The sequence below is a fragment of the Corvus cornix genome, chromosome 1 (genome assembly GCF_000738735.6).
Source record: "Corvus cornix cornix isolate S_Up_H32 chromosome 1, ASM73873v5, whole genome shotgun sequence".
Taxonomy (NCBI): domain Eukaryota; kingdom Metazoa; phylum Chordata; class Aves; order Passeriformes; family Corvidae; genus Corvus; species Corvus cornix.
Window position 1 is genome coordinate 76,465,153 of NC_046332.1, and position 27,242 is coordinate 76,492,394.

Below are 27,242 nucleotides of genomic sequence, written 5' to 3' on the forward strand. Positions count from 1 at the left end.
GTCGCAGGGGCGGGGCCTGGGTGCCCGGTCACGCCCCCAAGGGCGGACGCGCCCTCTCATTGGCTCGCTCGCCGCTACCGCCCTCCCGCTCGCGCCTAACGCGGCGGGGGCTGTCACGTGACACGGCGGGGGGCAGCGCGGGAGGAGGGAAGGAGGATCTCGGTGTCCGGCGGGTCCCGGGGATGCGGTGGCGGCTGCTGTGGCTGCTCAGCGCCGCTGCCGGCTGCTGCTGCTGGGGCCCCGCCGCCGGCAAGACGCTGCGGGGCGGCTTCGCCAGCGCCGCCGCCCGCCGGGAGCCGTGGCGGCCCGTGGCGCGCTTCCAGTTCCACGGTGGGTGCCCCGACGGCAGGAGAGCGGGGAAGCGGCTGTGCCGTCCCGAGACGGGGCCGATGGGGAAGGGAGCGGCTGTGCCGTCCCGAGACGGGGCCGATGGGGCAGGGAGCGGCTGGGGCGCGGGGGAACCGCTGGCGGCCGGAGGGGCCGGGAGGTGGGGAACCAGGTCAGCCCCGCAGCTCTCCGTCTTTCCCTACTTTTCTCCCTCGCTACCTCCTTCCCTCTTTTCCTCCAATCTACTCCGATCCGCTGTCCGGGCAGCGCCGGAGCGGGGCCGGGGATCCCGGCCAGCAGCAGGACGCGGCCGGAGCGCGGCGGGCGGCCCCAGGCGCTGGATGCAGGAGTTGGCAGCAGCCCCGGCCTGTGGGTCACGGAGGGGAGCGGGGCTATGCCTCCCTTCGTGTCCCGAAGCCTGGTGCGGAGACGCCTGGCCGAGTGTCCGGCAGAGAGAGGCTCTGTTCTCACTGCGGCACGCGTCGCTCCTTCCCTCTTGGAACTCCACCAAATGGCAGCGGTGCTTCACGTCGCTGTGCCCCATCGCTGTGTGGTCTTGGTGACACCGCGCATTAGGATGTAAAATTCTCACCTGGTTATTCCCAATGGCTTTTTTACCTCGTGTTACTAACTCCTTGTTAGTATTGATTTCTGACTATTAGTCAGTAATTACTTAGTAGTAATTCCTGACCACTATCCTGCTGAAAGAGAGTTCTAGCAGTGGTCCACTGTGCTTGCTAAAGAAGTTTTACTTTGCAGAAAGACACGTGTGTAACCATGACAAGTGCCGTGTACAGCAAGGCTGTGCTGGTCAGCGTGCTTTTCCTATATGCTCAGCAGTTCAGTAGCTTAGGCTGTTTTCTTTCCCATTGAGCTTCAGGGCAGAACAATTCTGTGGAGTGTTTCAAAATCTAACGGGATGCAGGAAAACGTGACATAAGCAAAATAGAGTTGGAGCGTGACCTTCCAGCACGGAATGGGAAATGATAGATAGGGTGGAGCTAGCTTATGAAGTGACTTGAAAGCAGTTAATTATCACTGTCCTAGAAGATAATTGTAGAAGTGTTCTAAATAGATCTGAAGGGAAAAAGTGCACTGTTTAAATCTGAGAAAAGACTGTTAAGATTCAAGGTCAGTGGTGTAGGTGTTCAGATATAATTCTATAAATTGATGTTGCGTATTTGCATAGAAATACTCCTCTTTCTGCATGAATACCAACAACTATTTTGGGTCTTAGTGAAGCTTTTTTTAGAGCCTTCTGTTAGTATTTCAAAATCTTAGCTAGACTGTAGTTCATACAACACTTTACAGATCCCAGGAGATCACCTTATTTGAGGGTTTTTGCAGGACCTGTCTTGCAACTGGTTCTGATCAGGCAAACCTTCCTTATCTGAAGCTGGTAGTACTCTATTGATTCACATCTATCTGGTGCCTCCATTAGGGGTGAAAAAAAGGTTGCTCTGACAGATATAAAACCACTCAAGGCTTGCTTGCATTTGTATGGAATTCGTGCTCTTGGGGTACCAATTGATTTTTCTTGTACACTAAATTGTACCTTTTAATTTAGGATACTCTTTGGTTAAAGAAGTCTATGGCAATATATGAAAGAAATTATGAAGACAAGTTTGAGGATGTGGAGTTACTCAGACAAGATAAATTTTGTCAAATGAGCTAGTTCTAAAATGACTAAAATATTTCTGTGTGTCAAGATGCAGACTGTAGTGTCAGAAGAAGGGGGAATGGTTTCAGACTGAAAGAGAGTAGGTTTAGATTAGCTATTAGGAAAAAAATTTACTGTGAGGGAGGTGAGGCACTGGAATGGGTTGCCTGGAGATGTTGTGGACGTCCCATCCCTGGAAGTGCTTAAGGACAGGCTGGATGGGGCTTTGAGCTATCTGGCCTAGTGGAAAGTGTCCCTGTCCATGGTAGGGGTTTTGGAAACCAGGTGGTCTTTCAGGTCCCATCAGTCCAGGCCATTCTGCCATTCTATGATTCTACAGGTAGACTGACACATTAGAGCACACTTGTGAAGTTTGATTTTCTTTGCATCAGTTTGACATGTGTTATCTATACTTAAGTATTTTAGCTCTAATCCATCCATAACATCAAAGTCCATTCACATAAGTTCTTCTAGTTTTAGACTTAAGAGCTACCCTGTGATGCTCATAGTCATGCCACAAAGGTCATAAAGTACTAGACTTTGAACTAGTTATTGAGACTATTGAGGCACTGTCTTTAACTTAAAAAAAATAAAATTTGGGATGGGAGGGAGGAAGGGAAAGATTGTTATCTGGAAGTCTGTTTTAAAAAAGAGAGGGGTGGGAAGGCTGTTTGTAGCAGAGAGGGTTAATGACACTTGGGCTGCAGTGAAGGTTTGTTTAAGTACCATCACAGAGAATTGTGCGTGCACTGGTTTCTTAATGAGATATATAGAAATTGTTTCTGAAAGACCATAAATACTTTTATTAGGAAGTAGTAGTAAAAATTTAAGAGTAATGTGAAGCTGTAGTGCAGCTACTTATAAAAAAATCTGTGCCGCGCTATCTTTTTGCTTGTAACTGACATCAAAACAGAGTAGTTGATTTTATTTTTTAAATATCAAGGTGACCATGCTCTTCTGTGTGTCAGAATCAAGAATATAGCAGTAGCTGTGGCAAAAGCAGCTAGACTTCACCTCTTTCAAGCACAGGAATGGCAGAAGCTGGAGGACAGTATCCAAGATCACAGCTGTACAGAGAAGTTCTCTAAAGCTCAGCTGACAAGTGAGTTACTGCCTTTTTTTCTCCTTACAGAGTTACTGGTGTATTTAGAACTCTGTTAAGTTATCTGTGTATTTAGAATATTCATTTCAGTGAATTTGAGCTTTGCATCAGCTAGGACTTTGGCCTTCTGCAATTAAAAACCACTACAAGGAAATAAAATTTCTTTCTTTGTATCACTTCAGAAGACTTTGCAAGTTATGTGCGCTGGAAAATGAAATCCATGACAAACAGTGGCTTTAGTGGAAACAGACAAACTTTATGACCAGTTCTAGTTCATGCTTTCACATGTTCACAACTCAGAAAGGGTACATGCTTGGCTGAAGTTTTGATTTAGTCATTCAGTACAGAGATTTTTTTTTTTAACTCCACTCAGATCTCAAATTTTCTGTAACATAGATTATCTTGGGTATATGAGAGAATTTACGAAGAGTACCATTGTACTATGAAACTGAAGAAGTAAAGAATCTGTTTGGGACAGTCAAATGTACAGTTTGAATTGTGACTTTCATTGCAGTGAAATGAAAAAAAAAGTTAAGAGGCAAACTGATGGAACCTGCTGCAGTTACCTCTAAACTTCTGAAGCAAATGCTTGTAAGGTGAGAGTGTGTAGCCCAAGTACAAAGTAAAAGGGTAATTTTGTACTGCAAACCTTCTATTTCACCCCCTCATAATAAGTCTTTCTTTTCTGCAATAATTAATGTGTCATGCTGCCTTACTTTATAACTTGCCCCTATTATAACTTAATGCTGTTTCACCCTTTACTTTTGTAATTTGATACTCTTCATTGAATCTCACGTTCAAGTGTTTTGAACATCTGAGCTGAGAGTTATACCAGTATAGAATATGTAGGTTGTCTTTTTGTCTCTTGTTTTCAAAGGAACATTTCTCACTTGTCAGGAGGCTCCTGTTCTCCGGTTCCATGGAAATGGCATTTTTCAAAGCGGAAAAAAACAAAAATAAAATTATATTTTCATGAGAGCACAAATCTGTCATGCTTTGATGTACAAAACAAGTTGGAAAAATTTTAATACAATATCAAAGATGAGCTAATCAGGATAAAGCTTAACTTGAGTACCCATCTAAATGTGAAAGAACAGTAAAACACAGAAGCATTGAGTTATGTAACTAGAAGACAGACTGAAATAATTTTTGCACCATTTGTTGATCGTAATGGTACTTAAAGCATAAATTTTCCTTTAAGAAATTAAATAAGTATTAGAAGCTTCATTCATATCTATTTTAAATGACTACAGCTTCTCTTTTAAATACATTTTCTTTGTGCAGTCAAAATCCCTAGAGTAACACATTGATCTCCTGTAACATTTGTCATAATGGAATCTTACACAGATGTCACTTTTAGGGATGTGGTTTCCTTACACTTCATCAGAGCTGCGCAAAAGTGCTGCTGGAATAACTAGCAGTTGGTCTGTCGTCCCTGACTGTCCCAGCAGTGTACTCACTGTTTTCTGCTCTGTTTAGGAGTTGCATCTCTTTGCTGATCTTGGGCAAAATCGATTACTTTTCTGCCTGTGAGTCAGTTTACAGATTTGACAGGAAACTGATCAAACACATTCTGTGTGATCCTTACTCTTGGTGCAAATAACGCAGTGTCAGAACTCAGTTGAGTGTGGGCATGGGGAGTAAAGCTGCTCCTGTCAGTCACTATTTGCCTTTCATTTGGGCTCAGCACCATATGAAATACTGGTTTGCGGGTCGTCCGAGTCTGTACCTCATGACAATTGCTGCAAAGACACATATAGTACAATTTCTTGTGGATTCTGATGTTGTTCAGTTCATACCTTAAGAGAACAGAAAATAACTTCTTGTAGTTGAAACAAGTTTATTTGAATTACATAGAAGTTTTTCACAGGTAGGCTTCAAGTTAGAAATTAGTTATAAATTATGTCTACAAAATCCTTAGGGAAAATGTGTTTGTATGTTTGCAGCTTTTTCATTTAAAAAGGCCTTCCACAAAAGAAACGTGTTTTGTGGGGTTTTTATGAAATTTTTCTTTTTCTTCATCCTTAGCCATTGTAATCTTTAACTGTTAAGGTGAATTCATCTGATATTGTTATTTCTCCTTCAGAGAGATGGTTGAGCTGATTAGCACTCAAGTTCGGAAGACAATGTAACAATGCTAACAATTCTTGCAGTTTCAGCCAAACATAGCCACAGGTTTCATTTGCATCAAGTGTTTGTTTTGAAGAGACTGTGCTTGGTTAACTGTTGTTTTTAGGCAAAAATAGTGGTAAGATAGCGAGCAGATGATACATGAGTATCTTACATAGTTGTTTTTAAATGTAATCTGATTTGAAATATGCATTTTGATTACATAATGGTTTCAGCCCTTAACTGTCAATTGAAATTCAGTATGCTACAGTTTGGGGAAGGTCCTATGAAATAATACTGATTTGCACCTTTAAAGCATGCATGCTATTGTTTACTGAGCTCACATGCTCAGTAAACAAACATATTCCTGTTTGGTGCTCTAAATCTCTTTGAAAACAGAGTGAAATAAATTTCACAAAGGTATTTTTCATGCTGCAGAAGTACCTGGTGGGTAGTACAGAATAGCTAATCATCTCAATACTGAACTAAAGGATGGAAATGTGCTAAGCAGAGGAAACACAGTTTGCACTTTCTGGCTTCTGGAAGAAAGGAGCCCTCCCAGCAGAGCTAAGAGCTGAGAGGTGGGATGCAGTGTCCTCACCAACCCTTGCCTGCACCTGTTTGAAAACAAAGGATGAAGTTGGACGTCTGGTCTCTGGTGTTACGGATAGCTTTCAAAACTAAGTCTGTTTTCTGCTGTGTACAGTTTATAACCTGTTTATGATGCTGTGGATTTAAGTTTTATCGTCATGCAAAGATGTGTTTTCTAAAACCAAACTAATCAAGTATTTACTCCTATTTTTGTTTTTTCTTTTGTTTTGTTTTGTTTTCTTCTAAAGTGACTGTGAACCACACAGAGCAAAATCTGACAGTGTCCCAGATTCCTTATCCGGAAACATGGTATGTGTTTTATGTAGACAAGTTTACCTGCGAGGAGAATTATTCTGAATCCGAGGATATTCAGTTTGAAATGGTCTTACTAAACCCAGATGCAGAAGGGAATCCATTAGATCACTTTAGCGCAGGGGAATCTGGTAAGATTTTTTTCCTTAAAATTAGATTTGTAAGTTAAGGATCTGATTACTCACATCAGTGCTTACTGTGCTTGGAAAAGTATGGGGAATGGATAGCAGAGCCTCTTATATTTCATATTCTGTTTTCGTACAAAGAGTAAACTTGAGTTCATTTTCTGTCATCACAGAAAAATCCTTTCCTTTGCCTAGACGGACTTTCCAAAACTTGCCTAACTAGAAGTGTAGATGCCCAAGGAAAGTCAGTGTTAAAATCTTTGCTGATAGGTATTTTGAACATGTTGAAATTGTAATCTTCCACTTGAATGTGGACTTAATACCTGATTTTAATTAATTAGTGAAATTCCTTAGCTGTGTGAAACTTGATTCTGTGCAACACGCGTACATGCACAATAAAACATTTTGCCAGTACAATTTCAGTTCAATGCTTAGATCTTTATAAGTGCCTTAGTCACAGGCTGTAGATTAGGTTTGTCAGGCCGGATTTTGTCATAATTAGGAAATGTAATTTTAAGTCTTTAAACATCCAAAGAAAAATATCAAGACATTTTAAGAAACGCCTACATAAAATTGTATGCTTTGGACAATCCAGCCTAATGTGTTCTTTGTTGCAATGAGTAGCATCACTGCTCTGGGAGGCCTCATCAGCATGTCACTCACCTGGGTCTGTTGTGAGGGAAGGGGCCTGTAGGCTTAGTCTGCCTTCCTACAAAGAGTGAACCTACATACCCAGGGTGAGCCTAATTGCTGTGCCCAGAATCAAATGCCCTGCTGTCACTCTTGGTCTCAAAAGGATGTAGAGGGAACAAAGGCAGCTCACTTTTTGAAAGGAAGGAAATACTCACTGGAACATTTAGCAGAATCTGCAAGAAAGTAACACGTTAATAATCTGGATTTCAAGGTTCATAATCAGACTTAATCTCTCTCTTTAATTTTATGCTACAAATTGTCAGCTTTTATTTGGCAAATTTGGTCTTCAAAAGTGAATTCTGTGTTAATGCACTTACTGTCAAAGAGGAGTAATAGCTAAAGGAGTAATTGCTAAATCGAGGGGCAAAGCAGCTACAAGGCATCATATGGCCGACTGCATTGGTGCAGAGACCTCCTAGAGAGGCATCTCGGTTCTGTATTGATTTTGTAGGAAGACTGAGTACTTAGAAGCAGAACTCTGAAAAGCTGACATGCTGGGTAAGGAGGTGTGTAAATGTGCTGGATGCATGTACTTAGATCTAACAAGTAGGAAGCGAGGTGAGCTGTACATGCCATGTCTTCCAGAGTTGCAGAGGAACACCTGTTGATTCAGAATTAAAACCTGCATTATTGCCATGAATCCTGAAGTTACATGCACTGGTCTGCTTTCAAAGAGCTGAGGAGAATTTCATCTCTCTCTCAATTCTCTCTCCTTTTTAATTTGATGTTTAATGCATCTTTGGGAAATAGTCTTTGCCATTTTTCCATAGAAACTTAGAACGAGAGGGTATCAGAGAGAAGATCCAGCTTCATTTCTTGCATCTTTCGTGCGGGCAACTAAAAATTACATAGTTACAGAAGGTTTTAGTTAGGTCATCCTTCATTTGAGTTATTCAGGCTGTGGCCTGGCACAGGACATCTCAAACATTAAATTAATAATAAGGAGAGCATAGGAAAGAACTTGAGGCTGTCACCTTGTGATTAAGATATTTGCCTTGAGAGATGAGGAGGCCTGACTTCTGATCCCTGGCAAGTAATGTTATTTTGTATGGTAGGGGTCTTCTACATAAGGTACGGTGTCAGTGGAATCTAGGATTTCTAAAGGCAGCTGAACAGGTAGACAGTGTTTTAAAGAGCTTTGAAGTTAGGTATTTCAAATAATGTTTTATTTTGTCTGTCAACTAGGTTCCTTGAAAGTCAGGAAACTTAGAGAAGACAGGTTGAAAATTACACTTTTCTGTATTTTTTATAGTTGGTTTTTAGTGCGGCTTTCTCCTAAACCCTTTTGGTCTCAAACCAATAATCTACACTCTGTCTGTGGTTAGAAGGAACTTTCTATCATAAATTTGCTTAGTGTTTGTTAAAAGCTAGTTGATTTTCCTAAAGAGTTTTCTAAGGGTTCTCACTCGTGGTGAGAAATAACTCTATCAAAGTCCTTGCCAACTTCAGTGGCTATCTTTTGAAGCAGAAAGAAAGAAGAAAGATTTGATCTGAACCACATATTTTTGTCATTCATAAATCATGCTTTTGTATCAGTGTACAAGACAAGCAGAGTGGCATGGAATTTTTTAAGACTCTTTATTACCTTACACTCTTTTTTCTCCCATTTTGCTGTGTGCATGTCAAAAATGCTTAATTTCAGTTGTAGAAGTTATAATGCTAGCTACTATTCAGAACTCATCCAGTTCTAATGTTTTTCAGCTCAGCTATTGAAATGTTTATACTTGCTCTTCCCAGTCTCTGGGTGGAGCTGGCTGGAAGCTTTTTAACAGAGTTATTTTGCTGCTGGAGAGAAAGCATTTTTTAGAATCTGATTCTGTGGGCACCAGTAGATTTCAAGGAAGGTTGGAGAAAGAAAACGTAAAGTTTTCTGTGAAAAATGTTTGTTTACTCATTTTTGCTTATATCTCACTGGCTTTGACCCTTTGGGAGCTCCTGATGGTTTGCAAAGCTTATGGACAAGAGAAAAGATTTCCATGATCGAGGTCTTAAGGGGAGCTTAACTTAAAAGAGTACTGCCAGACTGAAAATTAGAGGACTTCTGTTTTATAAATAAGCTAAAAAAACTTTGGGATTTTTTTTAAGACAAGTGCAAAAACCCACATGCTAAGAACTAATTACCGTTTTCTGTGCTACTTTTCTTTATCTATAAGTTTCCGGACTTGATCAACTGTGCTTTTTGAGCTGCTTTATGCAGAGGAAGAGTGACACCCAGTGGTTAAAAAGATTAAATAGAAGTCTGTTCTGGGTTTCTCTCACCTCAGATTGTGCCTTTACAAAATGAAACAAAGAAACAAGGGGAGCTAAAATTAGTCCTTTAATAAATATATTTCTGACTGATCAAACGGGCTACAATTATTTTGTGTATATCAAGGAACTGTGTGCCACTTTACACTAGTTTGGTAATTGCTGCAAACCTCTCTGCTCAGAAAAGGTATTGTTGAATAAAAAAATATTTTGTCAGATCAAATAATAATTGGTTCTCTGATAAAGTTCATCGATTTTCTTGGATAAAATTTACTAGAATTTAGACATTTTGTCTGTACTACCATTTTTGGGTAACAGTTGCTAGGTATTTCCCAATGATTATATTAAAAAACCCCGCTGTTTTGTTTTAGTTATTTGCTGCTAATAGCAATGTTTCTTCATAAAAACCAAGCTGTATTTCTTTTTTTTTCCACAGGATTACATGAATTCTTTTTCCTGCTTGTCCTAGCATACTTCTTAAGTGCTTGCATATATGCACAATCCCTATGGCAAACAATTAGGAAGCGTGGACCTATGCATGGTGTATTAAAGGTGTTGACAATTGCATTACTGTTGCAGGCTGGTTCAGCTTTTGCCAACTACCTGCATTTCTCAAGGTACCTTTGCTCCTTTTTTGCTTTCAGTCTTTAGATTTGAAGAACAATGTGTTGTAAAGATCAGTACATGATTTTGCCTGGGATGGATTGCAGCAAAACATAGGACTGACCTTTGAATTGCATCATTGCCTAAATGTACTTCTAAGAGAGAAGACGCATTTAAGACACACCTACTTAAAAATACAATCTTTTTATTTTTTCAGTTATTCTAGAGATGGGATAGGCGCTCCTTTTATGGGAAGTCTGGCAGAATGTGAGTATGCTTGTGTCCTGTTTCTTACATATTCCTACCCGTGAATCTGTATAATACATTAGCAAATGCTGTTGCTGAACTGTACTATGATCTTGGATCACATAATTGGATTTCTAATATAAAATACTATAAATTGCTCCTCCAGAAAAAAAAGGGTTTAGATGTTTACAGTAACTCTATTTGAAGTTATACAACTGTGATATTGTTTAGGATTTTTCAAAGGATTTTTTTGTCTCAAGATTCCTTGCTACAGACACTTAGACATGCCTGTCACCTGAGTAAATCTTTCAATACATTGAAGAGTTTTGTGGAGTTGGATCTAGAAAGCCAAGCTTTTTAGGAAACTTAATCATGTTTTATAGAGTTTGTCATTTCACTAACAAATTTAACAATTTTTAAATGAAAACATATTTTACAGAACATATTTTATGATTAGTGTGATACAAAAAGTGCTTATGTGAAGGTTCGATGCTAACAAAACATTTTTCTGCACTCTGTATAGATATTCTGAGTTCTCACTGGAACTAAATTCCTATTGCATCCCTTTCCAAAGTGCACTAACTTAATCATGTTCCATTCTTCAGGGTTAAGCATTGTTGTTGGGTAGTTTGGGGGTTTTTTTCTGCATTTCACATTTGAAGGATTGGGGGTTCTTTCCAAGCAAATTCCTTTTGACTGGTTTGAAGCACCCCAAGAAAGTAGTACTTTGGTAGTGCTGGGGAGTAACAGCCTATATAGAGAAGTATTTCCCTTTTAGAGCTCGTTTAGAAGGCTGCAGTTGGAATTATCAGCCTCTTGATGGCACCTGGCACCACAATAATTGCCTTTTCCTTGTTTTAACAATTTGAGCTGGCAGCTCCTTGCAACCTCTCCAGCAGCTGTATTATTAAATGCTCCTTCTCGTCTCATGAAAGTAAATGAAATGGAGAATATAGAGGTAGTCATAACTCCTCCCCGGTGTTAACTATCCAGCCAGAACTTCAGAGAGAATAGCTGCATGTTAGATTTTTTTTGTGTATGTGTTGTAGTCAAAAGCCCACTTTTATTTAGATAAAACAAAAGTTATAATTAATATTATTTTTGAATCAATTCAGGTAAGAAAGTTTTCCTTTCTTACTGTCTCTGAAGTTGGTGGTTTCCAAAACAGTAAAAGAGCAGAAGTAGTAGAAATGTGGAAAGCTTCAGTGGCAATTCCAGTTCTGAAGAAGGGCTCATGGCAAGTAATATAGTTTGAAGGTGGAAGGTGATACCATTTTTCCTATATGGCAACAGAAATCTGAGTTAAAATTAAATGTTAAAATTTTTATTAATCGCAGTGTGTCCAGAATATCTTTCTAAAAACCTGTTCGGGTACTATCTCCAGCAATTACTCTTTTCCTGATATGATTTAGTCTTTACCACGTATAAAGACCTGATCCTCAGTCTAATTAACCACCTAAGCTAATTACATAAATTACACAAGTAATGTTGGCACTCAGAAACATTGCAAGTGGTGGTGTTCTAACTTTTGGTAAGAATGAAATGTGAAAAGTCAAAGACTAATATCTGTTGAATAGTCAAAAAAGATGAATTGTGATGAAATCAGACAATTATGCTATCAGCTCGGTAACATGACTTTAACGCTGCCCCTGAATACTGTGGGATTATTGTAACCTTTAAAATTTTTCTCACCCTTGTTCCTTTTTAGCAAGGTGTATGGGATGTCAAAGATGAAAGCTGGCTGTGGATTTTTGTCTTACACAAATTTAACTGGGAATCCACTTGAATTGTTACCACACTAAAGCAGAGCAATATCTATATCCAAGAGATGATTGAGAGATGAGGTCTGGCTATACCTTATAGGGCAGGTTATCTTAAGGAGTGACAGAAAATAAAATGCTCCCTAGAACACACAGATTTATTAGTCATTTTTCTAGTTTGGATTTGTGACACTGGTTTGGTATGCCTTTGGTTGATGTAACAATTCTTCTTCTAGTGAGTACTGTCTCTCCAGAGGTAGCATTGGAAAATAATTCCATGATCGTTTTTTTTTTTTCCAAAATCAGTGCTGGTTCATTTTATTAAAGAATGATCAAGTTTGTATTTACTAAAAGCTCTTGACAGATCTTAAACAGTAAAGGTGTCTTAACACATTAAGAAGCATTTAAGCATATAAACTCTGAGAATACCAAGCATATCCCAGGAATTACATTTTGAAGTCTCTTGTATCCCTGTTTTGCTAGTATTGCTGAGTATCAGGGAAATATGGTAGATGATCTTCTTTTGACACACTTCCCTTGTATCCATATTAATTTCTGTATAATGGCAACATTTTCTGTGCCAGTATTTTTAGTAGATGTGGTATTTATTTTTTCTAATACACTCCGGTTGTATAAAAGTAGAGCTTAATTTTTTTTGTGACAGAAATATTATTCTTGTACCTGATAGTGTAAATGAAAATTACAAATAAAGAACAAATTTAATAGAACTAAAATACTAATGAAGTGAAAAAGAAGGCATTGCTGTGTGTAGTGCCCAATCTCTAGTTTCTGAACCAAATTTACAATTTATATAGTGTAAGAATCAATTTTTTTTATATCTCTGCTACGCCAGTACAATGAGTCAGATCCCAGCACCAACTTTAAAATTGTTCATTAAGTCAAAAACTTACCGGTCTAAAGCTAACAATCACCCAGAAAGAAATTGTCAGGTTTTTCTACTGTTAGTAGTGCTGCAGCAAGGCTACAAATAAAGACTTTAATATATTCTAGCTTAAAGTTTTCTTTATTCTGATGTAGCTTCAAACACAAGTTTGAGACACTGATTAAGAATGTAACTTTATGGAGTATGTGTTAATTGCTCCCTAACAGAGGTAAAAATGGATATAACAAAATGAGGCAAAGTTACTTTGCATTTAATGAAATGAAATACAGACAAGCTGTTGATCTAAATGAAGTTCGTGTTACGGTTATTCATTATATTTTCCCCTTTAAGTATCTCAGAGTGGAATTTGTCCTAAATATTTGTGCTTTCTTCTGGAAGCTACTACATCCTTAAGACAAAGTGCAATTAATTTAAAGTACAATGTAACTGTCTGATTTTTGAACAAAAGTTCTTCAGAGCAAAGAAAGGAGTTCATTTAATCATGCTTCATATTTGCACTAAGATTAACATCCATATGATTTTAGTTCTTTAGCATTTATAAGTCTGTTTATGCAGATGCACTCCTGAGCCCAGACTACTCTGACACAAGAGTGGGATTTAGAAAGATGTGGCACTGTGCCTGTGTTCTTGCAGAATTGCCGCATAACTGGGGGAAAGCTGGTGGTGATCTGTTTGGTCACTGAAAACTCCACAAAATAGCCACATTTTGTGGCAAAGCAACCTCAGCTGATCTAACTCATCAAAATTAAAAGGTGATAACATTTCTCTTTGCTATAGGAAAAAAAAACCAAAACTTTTTTTGTTGTAATTTTATTCATTTTTTCCTTTGTTTTCAATAGTGTGTGACATAGTCTCACAGATACAAATGCTGTATTTATTATTGAGTCTGTGTATGGGTTGGACAATAGGCAGAATGAAGAAATCTCATGGCAGACCTCTTCAGTGGGATTCCAGTCCAACATCTACTGGCATTGCTGTAGTAGTTGTTGTTACACAGGTTTGTATTTCATATTCATTCTTACACTGAAGTGTATGGTTGCTATTAAGTATGACAGAACTGTGAACCAAATAATTTCAATATTTTAATTTTATGAGGGAGGGAGTATCAAGACTGGAAAAAAGCCCACAGCATAATGTGCACCCAGTATGTCTAATAGGTAACACCACCTTCTCTTTACTTCAACAATTTAAGGTGTAGCTCCACAGTATGTTTTTTGTCTAGCAATGAAACCACGTAAGAAGTTCCCACAGTTTTCCAAACTCCTGGTTGTGCCAATTGTTTGTAGCATTATACTGTGAACCAGATTAGTGGAACAATCTAGACTGAAAAAAATTGTAAAAAAATATTTTTTATTCATTTTGTTGATCTGATTTGTAATGTGGTCCTATAAATAGTTGTTATCAGTACAGCTGAGGCGTTGTGAACTACATTATGCAGGTTGACAACCAGAAGCATGGGAGGGAAGACAAGAAAAGCTGCTGTGACAAATTCTTTGTCATGAAAAAAAGGAAATCATCACTGCCCTCCTTTTGGAAGCACTCAAATAGAATGTCTAATGGTCCTTTCAATCAATATAAGGGAATTCTTGAAAGGTTCATGTGCAGGATTGGTCTTGCAAATATACAAATGGTCTGACACATAATTTCATTCAAATATTTTCCATTAGTATAAATTAGAAAGTTAAGTAAACCAGTAACTTAAAAGTAAATTGTAATGGAAATCATTCAGCCCTGGTGGTGCCTTTTGTAAACAAATTTTTTTAAATCACATCATAAAGACAAGAGAATCTGAAAACCATTGAGAAAGAGAAGAGCAGGGAGAAACTGGAGACAGTAATGAGGAAGAGATTATACTGAAGATTTTTGTGTCATTTGGGTAGTATCTGTAATTAGTGCTGCTTCTAAACTAAATAAGTGGACTTGTAGAACATTAAGAGTAGCTGGGAGCTGACATTTCTTGCTAATTAAGAATATAAACCAAAGGTTGTTAAGGTCAATGGGACTGTTGAGATTTAAAGATGGGTGTCAAAGTAAGGTGGAATGAGTCTATCTAGCACCAGAAGTTTTACATGCTGGTGGTAAAGAAGACTTCTAAAGTATTTAATTTCATTCATGCCTCTGCGCTTGTGCATATGTATGGGTGTGTTAGTACTCTGCCACTTGAGACTGGAAAGTTTTTTGTTGTTGTTTCCTTTTCCTATACATAGAAAAGGCACTCAGTATAATCAGCTTGGTTTTATTTTGGTTGTTACTTATGGTAAAAGTGGGGCAGGCATCATACATACCTGCTGCTTCCCCCAAGACTGGTCCATTACACATCTTTTGGCTCTTGGAGCAGCACTGGAGCATAAGCACAATGTTGTCCATCTTACTTCTCACCAGGCACAGCTCTACCACATCTCCTCCTGGTACCATTGGGAATGTCAGGTTCAGCAGGAATCTTGTAGGAACAGAAAATTGATATTGGAATATATCATTGCCTGGGTGGTTTTGCACCCCCATATCAGTGTCTGCTGTATCCAGCAAAAGTTCCCTCACACCAAGAGTATCCCTGCCCTTCTGGAGAGGATATTTTCCACCTCATGGTTCAGTACGAAATACACCTTCTGCCGGATTTGTTCTCCTGAATAGAGAGTGCAGGTGTTGAGCTCAGGGGAGCAGGATTTAGACTGTATCACCTCTATTGAAGGTGGTGAGTTCAAGAGTTCATCTGTGGATTAGTCAGTTGTTCACTGGTCTGTCTAGATTGACATGGGTGTTTGACCTGCTGTAATCAATCAATGGGCACTTTTAATGACTAAAAACCTAGAATAACCTCCTTCCTGTTCTGATCTTTCCCAGAGTTTCATATGGGAGAGCCATGTTCCTCCTGTGCCAGAGATTGGATAGACTTGATGTGGATAATCAGAGATGTTCTGAGGACTTGCTGTAGGGGCTGCTGGAAACCATGTGCGTTACCCTAATGCAGCAGATAGCAATTGCACCATGTTAGTTTTATTGACATTCTCCTGTACCTGTCCTCATCTCATTTTCAGGGAAGTAAAGAAAGTGGACAGCCTGAGAAAACATGTTACTCTTAAATGCAGTTTTGACTGGCAAACTGTCTTAGCCTGTTTGCCTACTACTAGTTCAGATTACTCAGCAAATTTTTAGTGGTTTTTCTCCTCTTTGTACTGATGCTATGGATTTTTTCTTTTTGTTTTTGCACAAGCACTAGCAATTTCTTGGGCTATGTTTATGGGTTACCTTCAGTGTAGGGTGGACAGATCCTTCTAGTCAGCCAATGTCTTGTAGTCTTCACAGCTGCAGAGAGGTAACATCTCAAAAGAGGGACAAGTCTGCCATTTAACATCTCCCTTCCCTTAACTTGTTCTTTATTTCAGCCACAGAACAAAAGATTCCCAGGCTGCTGTGCATTCATTAGAAATTCCACTTTCTGCTGCTGAGGCACAAACCTTGTGCAGAACTTTATTGATGGCAGGCCCTTCCCATCACATAGACCTGAGCAGTTTCAGCTTTCAGGGCTGACCAGACTGGAGGCAGTGATTCTGGAAAGATAGCTGATTGCTCTGAACCTGATCAAAATGACATAGAATCTTACTGCGTTAGACATCGTCCTACACATGGGTTCTTAGGTGTGCTCAGAATGAGCTCTACCTCTGGCCTTAGATGTAAACCCTTTTTTGCTGTACTGGCATTGTGTGACATCAGATACCTGAGAACTAGACATGGTTAGAAACAGCTTGTTTGCCTTGCTGCTACTCCTAATTTCTGTTTTGCTTCCCCCTTCCCCTTGCCTCTCAGGGGTGATCTGTCCCATGAGAACCTGTCTTTGCTGGAGATTGATATGTTATCTTCGCTTGTCATAAATTCAGTGTAGGCATAGTGAAGGGAAGGAGGAGTTCTACCATAATTGTTTCCTCATGACATAAAGGAAGAGTGTCTGGTTATTCTTCATATGGATGTGGAGGTTCAGCTTGTATATCTGGAACATCAGGATGATATCCATGGCCATCATTCCTCTAGTATTTGAAGAGGAAGGCCAGTACTGGACAGTGGTTGGTGTCCACTGTGAGCCAGCATAGGTCAGGTTTATGTACAGGTAAAGTCAGGAATTTTGAACAGTGTATTATGTAAACAAGGAGATGGTCATTCTGTTTCACCTTATGAAGAAGCAGTTGGACATAGCTAGTGTGAGTCACGTCTTTAGCTACCTCTCTCATCAAGTTCTTTTGTCTACAAACTAAGCACAGTTGTTCTTCTGGATAACAATTAGAATTGTCCCCCCCAATTTCTTCTCAGAGCTCAAACATAGTTCTGCTCACTGCCAACAAAAGATGTCTCTGATGTCTACTTCAGCAGGTTGATGTCTGGTGTTTTTCAGTTTGTTCCTGATGTTGCAGCTAAGTGAGCTGATACTTGCCTTTCTGTGGTCAAGGTAAGGGACTTCAGAGTTCCTTGACCTTGATTTCTCAACCAAATTTTAATTTTTTTTTTTTTATTTCACAACTAAAGGGATTTAAACTTCGCCATCGTGCTTGTCTATGAAAGCTCTTCTTCATTGAGAACAGATTGCCTAATCCATTTTTACCTAGAAACACTCAATCTCACAGATTTCTCTTTTATTGGATCCTGCTGTTCCCAGATGAGTGAGAATAGCCCCAGCTCACAGTAAGGGCAATGATACCTTCACCTTGTCCGTGTTAACACTGTGTTGCCCCGACAGTTCCATCTCTGCCTCTAACACCTCTGCCTTCTGCTTATTTTGGAATAATCTAATGAACCTGAAGGAAACTGGACTTCTGTGATCTCACATTCCTGTCACCACAGCCTTTGATCAACTGATGTTGTGTTGTTTACACTCTTTAAAGGGCTAGTCCAGGACATACTCTGCTGTCAGACACTATTATCCTATGTGGATTTGGGCTTTGTTCTCATGATTCCTTTACTCCAGCTCTTTGTCATCTTCTCATGAAAGTGGCTTCCTTTGCTGTTACTCTTGGTGTAGACTAAGGAAAATTTAGGCCTTCATGAGCTCTGGTTTTTAAGGTAAGGTAGATCCCAGGGATATTTTCTTCTTAGAGCAGTATCACACTTCTGTCTCCATCAGCCTATATGGCTTCGCCCCAGAAGCTTGCTTGAGTCAGGAAGATTCTATATATAGGTTCAGGGGTCTTTCATTTTCTCAAGCAGAATATGTACAGTCCAGGTAAGTTAAATACTTTTGTTGTTCCCAAATGTAAATATCAAAAAGGAAAATGCTCACAAGACTGCAGTGATTCTGTAACTGGTAGAACCCTTGTTTGTTGTCTGAGCATGTTCTAACTGGACTGAAATAACTTCTGTGATAGGAATTCATCAATTTCATGCCAAAACTAGTGCTGTAGACACAATGTTACCAAGCACTGTGCTGTATCTCAGGGATTCAGGAGCAGTTTAGTCTTAGTCCTTGACAGAATTCTCAGTCAAGTAATTTGATCATTTGAAGATGTTTGCTTGAAATTACTCAGTTTCCGAGCATTATGGTGAGAGCATTTAAAGCCTGTTGGTCAGATTGTTTGCTAGTAATCCGTGATGTTGAAGATGCGCATACTTTACATCTGTTCCTCTCCCATCCTTCCATTTTCCATCCACGTAGTTCAGGAGTGGCTGAAATGACAGCAGCTGTGAAATGACAGGGCTGTGTCCCCCCTAGGTAAGGGAGGGGGAAAGTACAAGAGTACTCTCTGAGGACACTCTAAGCAAAAATTATTTGAATACTCGACTGATGACACTCAAGGACACCCATCTTTGGAAGGCACAGGTGGATTACACATTTTTAAGAAGTTAATATTAGTAACCTTTTTGTCTTTATGTAGTGAGAAAGCCTTTGAATGTGTTCAGAAAGGAATCTGACTAATTTATATTTCTAAATTGAGCCATACAATGTCTGCTTCTGAAGGCCTTCAGAGCTACTTCACTCATAAATCAAATTTGCCTACCTTTCTTCAGAAAACCTGTTTTATTATGCACCTGAAGCCTCAGTGCAAGTTAGATATGTGCACTAGGTGGACTGGATTCCAGTGTATATTCAAGTTCTGAAATGCCATTCAGCTGCTACATGATGCTCAGAGAGTCTAAACTTTATGTGTATTCTAATTTATAATGTTAGCATTCCCAAAGTCTTGAAAAGGTGTTCTTCAGCAAGACACATTTTTTTATGCAACTGGTTGGCGCCTGCCTTCTTCACAACTAAGATTCAGAAACTAGGCACTTGTTAGTCTATTTTTCCTTGGAGAATATCAATATTGTTTCTCACAGTGTTCCTGCGAAATTGGATTCTGCAGCAGACAGATACAACACTGGGAGTTAAGGAGGGGCTTCCTATCTTATATGTAGTTGTCTGTTGGCTAGAGTGTTTGGCCAGATGTTGGAATGGCATTTGGAACCTGTGACACTCCCTTTCCTAGACCCTAGGAGGTTTCTGAGCCAGGTGCTTGCAGAGTCAGGCTCGCTCACAGTTTCTGACCTAGCTGCTGTTGAATTCTTTTCTCCACAATGGCACAGCTTCAATAGAAGGGGTGGAGAGTGGCCCACCCAAGAACACCCTATAGCCTGGCAGTTGCAGCACTCTCCAAGGAGGTGGGAGATGTGAATTGGATATCCTGTAGGCAAAGAAGGGAATTGTGGGAGATCCAAGTTCAACCTGGGTGAATGCTTGAGCCTTAAGGCTATTGTATAAAAGGGGCAGCAGCACCACCCTCTTACTTCCCCATCTTTGAAAAGAAAAGTGAATCTTGTTAGGATTTTGAAAGAAAAGGCGTAGTCGCCTGCCTTTGAAACAAGCTTTACAGGTTGTGGATCACAAGTGAAAGGAGACACCTCCCTGTAGCTCTGTGAAAGCGTTTCAGTGGTCTTCCTGCAGAGTAGGACGAGTGTTCAGGTGATTATTTTAGATTTTTTTCTAAGGTGCTACATGTCCTCTACCCAAATTAGAGGAAACTAACTTGTCAAGGTTTCTAAAAGTTACAGAATCCAAGAAGTGAGACTATGTTCACGCCAGTTGCAATTGGAGTAATAGGTCACACCAAAAAGCAGTTCAGACTAGAGTTTGTTGGGATTTTTTGCTTAGCGTGGCAGTGGCTGACGAGTGGAGCATTACCAGATGACTTAATCTGTGATGGGAAGGTTGAGATTTAGTGTAACCTGGTTTACTGTAAGTGTACTTTGCTGTTGTTCTTTTTCAGAGCTTTTTGTTAATTTGGGAGCAGTTTGAAGATACAAATCACCACAGCTACCATTCGCACCATGGCTTGGCGAGCGGGCTGCTCATTGGCCTCAGAGTCTGCCTAGCTCTGTCACTGGCTGCTGGGCTCTACCAGATTATCACGGTGGAGAGAAGCACGCTGAAAAGGGAGTTCTATACCACCTTTGCCAAAGTATGGGTTACATCAAGCAAACTGATCCCTTCTTCTGTAAATATAATTGTGGCATGCAGTTGACTGAAGCACTAAACTCTTTTCTTGCGTAACAAAGTTAAAGTGTCTGATTTGATTACATTGCACCCTGTCATCATACTCTGAGTAGTCATTTTAATTTGACAAGGAGTATAGAGCTTTTTAAAACAGAAATCCCACCTTTCATTGTGTGGTTTTCGTTATGTTGATTGAAAATTAAACAATGGGTTCATAAAATAGACAGAAATGTAAATGTAGTTCCTGTAACTGTCATCTCTTTCTTCTAAGCTGGCATGTAGTCATTTTACAATTTACACTCATCTTCTTTTTTAGGCCTGCATTCTCTGGTTTTTGTGCCACCCATGTCTTGCAACCATTGCTGTAATATTCAGAGAATATCAAAGAGAAAAGGTATGTACAGGCAAGATAAAAGAGATGAAATTTGAATAGTAGTTGTTCTTCATGTTTAATGTTTGTTAGCAAACTCATGCTCTTAGGCTGTTAATCTTATGACCCCAAAGCAACTTGAAAAGTCTTAGTCACACAGCTCTCATTGATGCTAACGTGAGTCATATTTTACAAAGGCATACAGGGCTCAAATCATCTAAGGGTAATCATTTCTAGGTTAAGGGAGGGAGAGGGAGAGATTGTTAAGTCAAAGGAAAATGTGGAGGGGGTGTTTTGTTTTATTGTTTGCTTGTTTGCTTTTAATTAAAAACACCTTGGGGATTCTTTTAACAAAGGGAGTAGAAAGATAAATCAGTGGATTTTTTTTGTTGTTTGCTTTTTAGTCTTCATCCTTTAAAAGCTTTATGTGGCTAAATAGGTCAGAGAACCTGTAGCTGAACTGTGTTCTTTAGATCAAGAAGTCTGTCCAAATATGTTGTTTGGTTTGTAAGCTCCAAACAGTTAAAAACAAAGGTGGACTACTGAGTTTCTTGGTTGCTTAAACATACTGGGAACTGGAGAACTCCATGCATGGAGCCTGCCATGTTCAGATGGAGTGCACCACTATTCTCAGGTGCATTCTTAGGGTTTGCTGCTTTTCTTTATGCTTGTAACCGTCTGTGCATTTGTATGCAAATATATTCATAAATTGAGCTTTTATTTGTGTAGAGGATATGTAAGGGAAAGAAAAAGGTTTTATTAAATAGATATAATCAATTAAATACTGTATTTGATTTACAGAAAAAAAAAAGGAAATCTAGGCAGAAAAAGATTTATTTCTCCAGAGTTACTAATGAAGAGATTTTTTGTTTTGCTTGATGAAAACATCCCTAGTGCAGGAGGACAGTCTCTAGAGGTGGGATCAGTAAAGTAGTATTTTTGCAGTATTTTGAGTTTACTGAAGGAAGACTACAATTGCTCTACTCTTGCATTTGAGCAAGTTTAACCATTATGTGCAGCTGCAGTTCCTACACTATGATAATTCAGCTGTGTTTGCTTCTTCAAATACACTTCAATACAATAAAGAAATGCATGATCAATAAATACCATATTTATTTAAGAAAAACATGTATTTTAAAAGACTGCCTGTACATAAACTGAAGAGTTGTGCTTTCTCAGAAACAATTGTTACACCTTTAGGCATTTGATAAATACAGCCATACACAGCTTTTACAGATTAAGAGTCTTGAACTGAAAGAGGTCTGACTAAGTGAGATTGATAAATCACTATTCTCAGCTCCATGACTGTTCTAGTGCAAAGTGTTTCTGAGCTTGCTTTTTTTTTTTTTACCCCCACTCTGTTTGTTGTAAGAATAGAATATCTAAACATCACCTCTGCTTGTGAAACTGCATGGGTGGTGAATTGCAAGTCTGAAATTCCCCAGAACAGAGACTGCCAGAAGGGTTATGTGACTTGCCCAGGGCTATCTACTGATTTAAAAACACCCAGGTGTGAGAGTCTGATTCCTGGACTTAAGATGCATGTTCAAATCTTTTGTAACTGCAGCAGTATTAAAAGGTTTAAAGTTAAACCTCAAGCACTCATGCTAATAGAAATTTATTGTGGCTTGTCTGGTGAGAGGTTTTTTTTTACTTACTATTTCTTTTTCTCTCTTTTCTTGTCTCTAGATTATTACCATAGGTGTTATCCTCTGTCAGTGCATCTCCATGGTTATCCTCTACAGACTTTTTCTATCTCATAGTCTATATTGGGAAGTATCTTCACTGTCATCAGTGACATTGCCACTAACAGTATCCTCTGGACATAAAAATCGACATCACTTCTGAGATGTTTAGGAAGAATACATTATGTAATAAATGTGCAATAATGACTTAAATATACAGGTATTTTTGTCACAAGTGTATGATACATTGGTTTCACTGGAAAACTGAGTGATGATATCAGAGCACTTCACAGACGTTTGGTCCGACAAGATTCCTAGATTAATGTGTTAAAAGTATTGTGGAGTATATTAATCCATAATTTGAGTAGTTTTATAGGTATTGTTTAACAAGTGGTGCTGAGCTGTATCACAGAAGAGTACAATGAATCTTTTCTCTCCCATTCACAGACACCAAAACTGCCCTTACTTCGTGTCAATACTAGGTTTGAAGGTCTTATAAAATGCAGTTCTTAAAACATCTACATGCTCAAACAAGTTTAAAATAGGCCAGTTGTGAAATTGGTGTGATGCATAACGATGAGTACAAGGGCTTTTTTATTTTCATGCTTTAGAGAAAATGCATTTTATGTATCAGTATAAAAGATGGGGAAAGAAAGGAGGGAGAATAGTCTAGAAGACATATGTGAAATGTTCACAACTGACTGCAAGAAACGTTCCTTCATCATAGGTGTAAAATAAAAGCCTTTTTTGCATCTAATGTTCATACTGGTTAAAATTCTAATGGGAATGTAAATAGGGTTAATATCTGTCTTTTAAAAAAAAAAAAAGTAAATGTAACCAAAAATTTCCAGTAATCAAGGTCTAAACTGTTTTTGAGGCTTAGAATACATACCAACATAAAGGTAATTAAAACAGCAGCCTTGCATCTTTTAAAAGAGGAAAAAAAAAAGGCAAAGAAAATGGAATGGGTGATGTGGTACTAGAATTTTAATCCTGATATAATTCATTTCTGTTACATTGAGGATTCAATCATAATTAAGCCATATACACAGATTAAATTAACAGAAGCATTTCAAATAAATGTTGGTTTCAGTCATCAACTACCCATGAATTCCTGCCCAAGGATACTTAATCAGGATTAAATTTTCTATGAATAATTGAAAAACAAAATACTCACTGGATTTGTTATAATCCATGTTGGCACTGGGTTCTAAGTAGTTGCCATCTTCCATCCATTGTAATAAAGCCATTCTATTTTGTGATGCCCTAGCATTCAGAAAGCCAGTGTAAATATATACTTTATTGAAGTGCCTATTTATAGAGTATGATTAAATCATGCTGACTTTTTTTTTTTTTCTTTCATAATAAGAACATACCTATTGCCATTGTGAGTGAAATTTTTCTTTTTGGATTTAGCTTTGTTTAGACTTCATAGGTGTGTGTTTCTGAACAAAATGGATTTTATTTTCTGGTAAATCAGTGTTTGCTTCTTCTTAACAGTGTGTATTTGATTATGTCTCTGTGAAAATGTGAAGACCAGTGTTCTAGTTTTAAAATAGCCCTAACTTTTCCATTTATGTTTCCCTCAGTTGTGAGCATAGTTGAAACATAAGTCTGTTCCATTTTAGTTTAGAGGCAAAACTAGACATTTGCCTTTGACTAAGGCAAAATGGCAACATGACAAAGTTGCTCATTAAATCATCTCCTTTCTTATTGTTTGTAATTCAGATCAAGAATGGCAGGTTGAGGCTGGAAAAGATGAGATATTATGATTTCACACAATCTTCAGAATGATTAAAAGATTAATTATTACATTCCTCTGATAACCACACAAAAATATTATTGGTTAAAACTTCAGTCTTTATTTCCCTGCTTATCTCTGTACTTTTCATCTTCTCAAGAAAAAAGCATCCTGTTTTTGATAAGTCTCCAATAGTGTAGTAAGAGTTCTAACTGTCCTCATGTATAAGACTTCAAATTCACACATAAAATAGAATTTTCTGATAGACACAAGTACTACTTTACAGTTTATGATCCATCGTGATAAAAGTTTTAATCTATGCAAAAAAACCTCTACGTGACTTTCAGAAGAGGTGCTGCATTTGTTTTATTCTCCAGAAGTACTGTCTTACTTCCTGTAGTTCTGCCTTGACTTGGTCAGTATTACGATACCATTTACCTTATTTTCACTTTTTATAAATATACCCCACAACAAGCTGTGGTTCATTAGTGTCAGCATGAAACATGAGGTGGTGTCTTCTACATCTTTCCCACGTTGCCCTCTAAGTCAACAGGTAACATTAGCTTCTTAGTTTGGCACTGGATCCAGTTACTTGAAAATAAATTTTAATTTTGCTATTAATGTAACTATAGCAATTAAGTTTCACTTTCTCAGGGTAAGTGGTACAAAGGGTCTCTTAGCAGGTGCCCAGGCCTCTTAGCACTGTAGCAGTACGTCACTATGACTGCAGTAATATTCAGTTATTGGTGCAGGATAGCTTGGAGTGGAGAGGGAGTCTTCAAGTATGACTAATGGACAGAGCTTCATACTTAACCTGTACTGTGTGTTGAAACTTACTGCCTCTGGATCATGCCTGAGGGGTGGTTCAAGTATGTAGAAGTCTGTCTCTTCTTTCTAATTTAGTGAGAACAGCTGATAAGACCTTGCTTTTTTCATGCTTATCCACACTGTTACCCATTCTATCAATTTGATTTCATAACTTCATCTTGAAAAAATAGCTTCCAGCCTTCTTCCAGTTGTCTTCAATCCATGCATCCCAACTTGAAAACTATACTTCTAAAATGTGCTTTCTGTCACCAAAAAAAAGAAAAAAATTTAGCTTGCTCTCACAAACTGGGGCTTTTGCACACATCAGCACAACTAGTGCTGCACCCTACATCAGGTGTGCATTAGGTGACAGCAGTGCACAGAAGCACTCCTCCAGTGCCCCCGTAGCCCCAGTGTGTACAGGGTGCAGGTTTGTGCCTGCAGAGAGCTGCCACGCACCTGGGGAATTTTTGGGGACAGCTTCAGCAGTTCCAGGCTCCCTGACACCTCACTGCTGCAAGAAGCGGAAGCAGGGTTCCCCTGAAGGCAGTACTGTCGAGGTCAGAGGATGACATCTCATCTGAGAGTTTCTGTGCATCATGCAGTTCTGTTTTAAATAAAGTTGGGGTTACCGTGTCTGCTCATTCTATTGCCTCTGTGTTTTAGTTCTCACAAAGTATGAGTGTATTGACAAGACTGCAAACTGAAGTTGGTTGTGCTCTGACAAAATCTATGTGAGAAAGGGCATCACCTGGCCAGCCATCACCTTTTCTGCTGGCACAGATTCCAGTTTGCATCAGTTATGGTTTGTAGGTTGGGAGGGAGGATCTCAGTTCAGTAGACAAAAGGATGGGATCACCAACTTGGTCTGCAAGACCCTCCCTGCCCCCCCACAAGCTGTCGGAAAGGATCCTGCATTGCTCCTGACCAGCAATGTGGAGTCTGGAGCAGTTCTGGGGCTCATCACAAGTCGTCTCAGCTATTCATTCCCCTTACATGTAGACTGTGTTTATTGTATATTTACTCAAAGTGCTTCAGGTAGGAAAATGAATATTTACAATTAAATATGTTAATGGAGGTGGAAAGACCTGATTGGAAAAATACCAAGTTTCTAATACATATTACAATAGTAAGACCTCCCACACAAGACAAACATTTATAGCCAGATCTAAATGAATATTCCTTTCTGGTTCCTATGCCAGTGGAAAGCTGTGGAAGTATCAAAATCTTTCTGTTTGCATCTCAATCCTCTACAGAACTGGAAGAACGCTTTATTTGATTTGGCTTTAGTTTATTCTGTGCAATGTTCTGCCTCTAATTGATAGAATAAGTGTTTATGGGGCTGGCCAATGCTGATGTTAGGCTGTACCTTTTAACTCTTTGTTTGACTATGCAGTGTACAAAAAGCAGGTTCTCCTTGTAATGTCAAACATTAAAAGAGAAAGTATTAAGCCAGTTTTCAGAGAATCCTTCTTTTCTAGCTGCACTGATCTTACCAGGCTGTGAATTTCCAGTGAACACTAAGTTCCGATTCCGGTTTTCCTTAAACCATTATTTTCTGCAAATCTATTTCCTGCCTTGCGAATTCTCTCTCCCACTGTGCTGTCTCTGCCCTCCCCTCTCCCCCTCTCTCATACATATGATTTTGAGTGTAATGGGTGTCATTTCTCTCTCTATCTCTCCATCTGTTCCCACGATCAACACTTGCAGTCCAGCCCCTGCTTTGCATGTAGTATGTGTATTCTCTTTATCCTTGGCCTGTTTTGTTTTCGTGCTTTTCCTGTCTCTCCTTTGCCCTCTCTGCCATCTTTCTAGTCTCCATAGCCGTCAGAGACCTGAGGGTGTGGTTTGACATTGCAGCTAATTTGGGCTGTGAGCTGTCAAAAATAGTGTCCCTGTTCCCCTAAACTGACACTGGCTGTCACCTCAGAGTCTGAGTGAGGAGTCAAGGAGTAATACTGGTGAAAAATTCAGCTTTTAGCAGCAGCCAAAGAAAAAACAATTTAGTTCTCAGTGGTTGTAGCTCACCAAACCACGTTCATCAAACTTCGTTGAGTGCTGGTGCCACTGCTGGGGATGGGGTAGGAAAGGCACATTGAAGAGAGGCCAGATCCCCTTTAGAAGGGTGGCTGCAAGGTTAGTCTTTTACAAGCTGTCAGCCTTGTCCTCCATCTCTCTTCTCCATGTCTTCTGCATTTTGCATGCTAGGGAGTGGGCTGTCCCTGCCCTTGACCACTGTCTTACAACAGGAGTGTGTCATTAGGGGCAGGGGGCTTCCAGCCAAGAGAAAACTGTTTGGCTGCTTTGAAGTATTTTAAATTTAACATGGTCAGTTATGGGTTTGCAGCCTTAAAAAGGAGCTGGGAGGCATCACAAGCAGCCCCCAGTTTGAGGAAGTATTTTTGAGGAGAGAAAAACCCATGAAAACAGACATGGCTGGAGTGGGTGCCGTTTTTTTCAACATGATAACACTGTGGTAGAAGGCAGCCAAGGACATTGCACGGCTT

The 27,242-nt window shown here is 39.3% G+C and overlaps 1 protein-coding gene across 1 annotated transcript; it reads left to right on the forward strand.

Moving 5' to 3' along the window:
- The first annotated feature begins 90 nt into the window (after positions 1-90).
- Positions 91-25,382, forward strand: GPR180 (G protein-coupled receptor 180). Its single transcript, XM_039556249.1, has 9 exons — positions 91-330; positions 2,931-3,089; positions 6,038-6,232; positions 9,603-9,783; positions 9,987-10,036; positions 13,519-13,676; positions 19,906-20,097; positions 20,449-20,526; positions 22,192-25,382. Exons 1-9 carry the CDS (start codon positions 183-185, stop codon positions 22,348-22,350), a joined length of 1,320 nt encoding a protein of 439 aa, XP_039412183.1. The 5' UTR covers positions 91-182; the 3' UTR covers positions 22,351-25,382.
- Positions 25,383-27,242: the final 1,860 nt, after the last annotated feature.

Bases quoted from the DNA above. Each gene is read 5' to 3' on its own strand.
- GPR180 (XM_039556249.1), top strand. From the start codon at position 183: ATGCGGTGGCGGCTGCTGTGGCTGCTCAGCGCCGCTGCCGGCTGCTGC. The intron at 331-2,930 runs GTGGGTGCCCCG...TTAAATATCAAG, and splicing joins GGCGCGCTTCCAGTTCCACG to GTGACCATGCTCTTCTGTGT. The intron at 6,233-9,602 runs GTAAGATTTTTT...TTTTTTCCACAG, and splicing joins CTTTAGCGCAGGGGAATCTG to GATTACATGAATTCTTTTTC.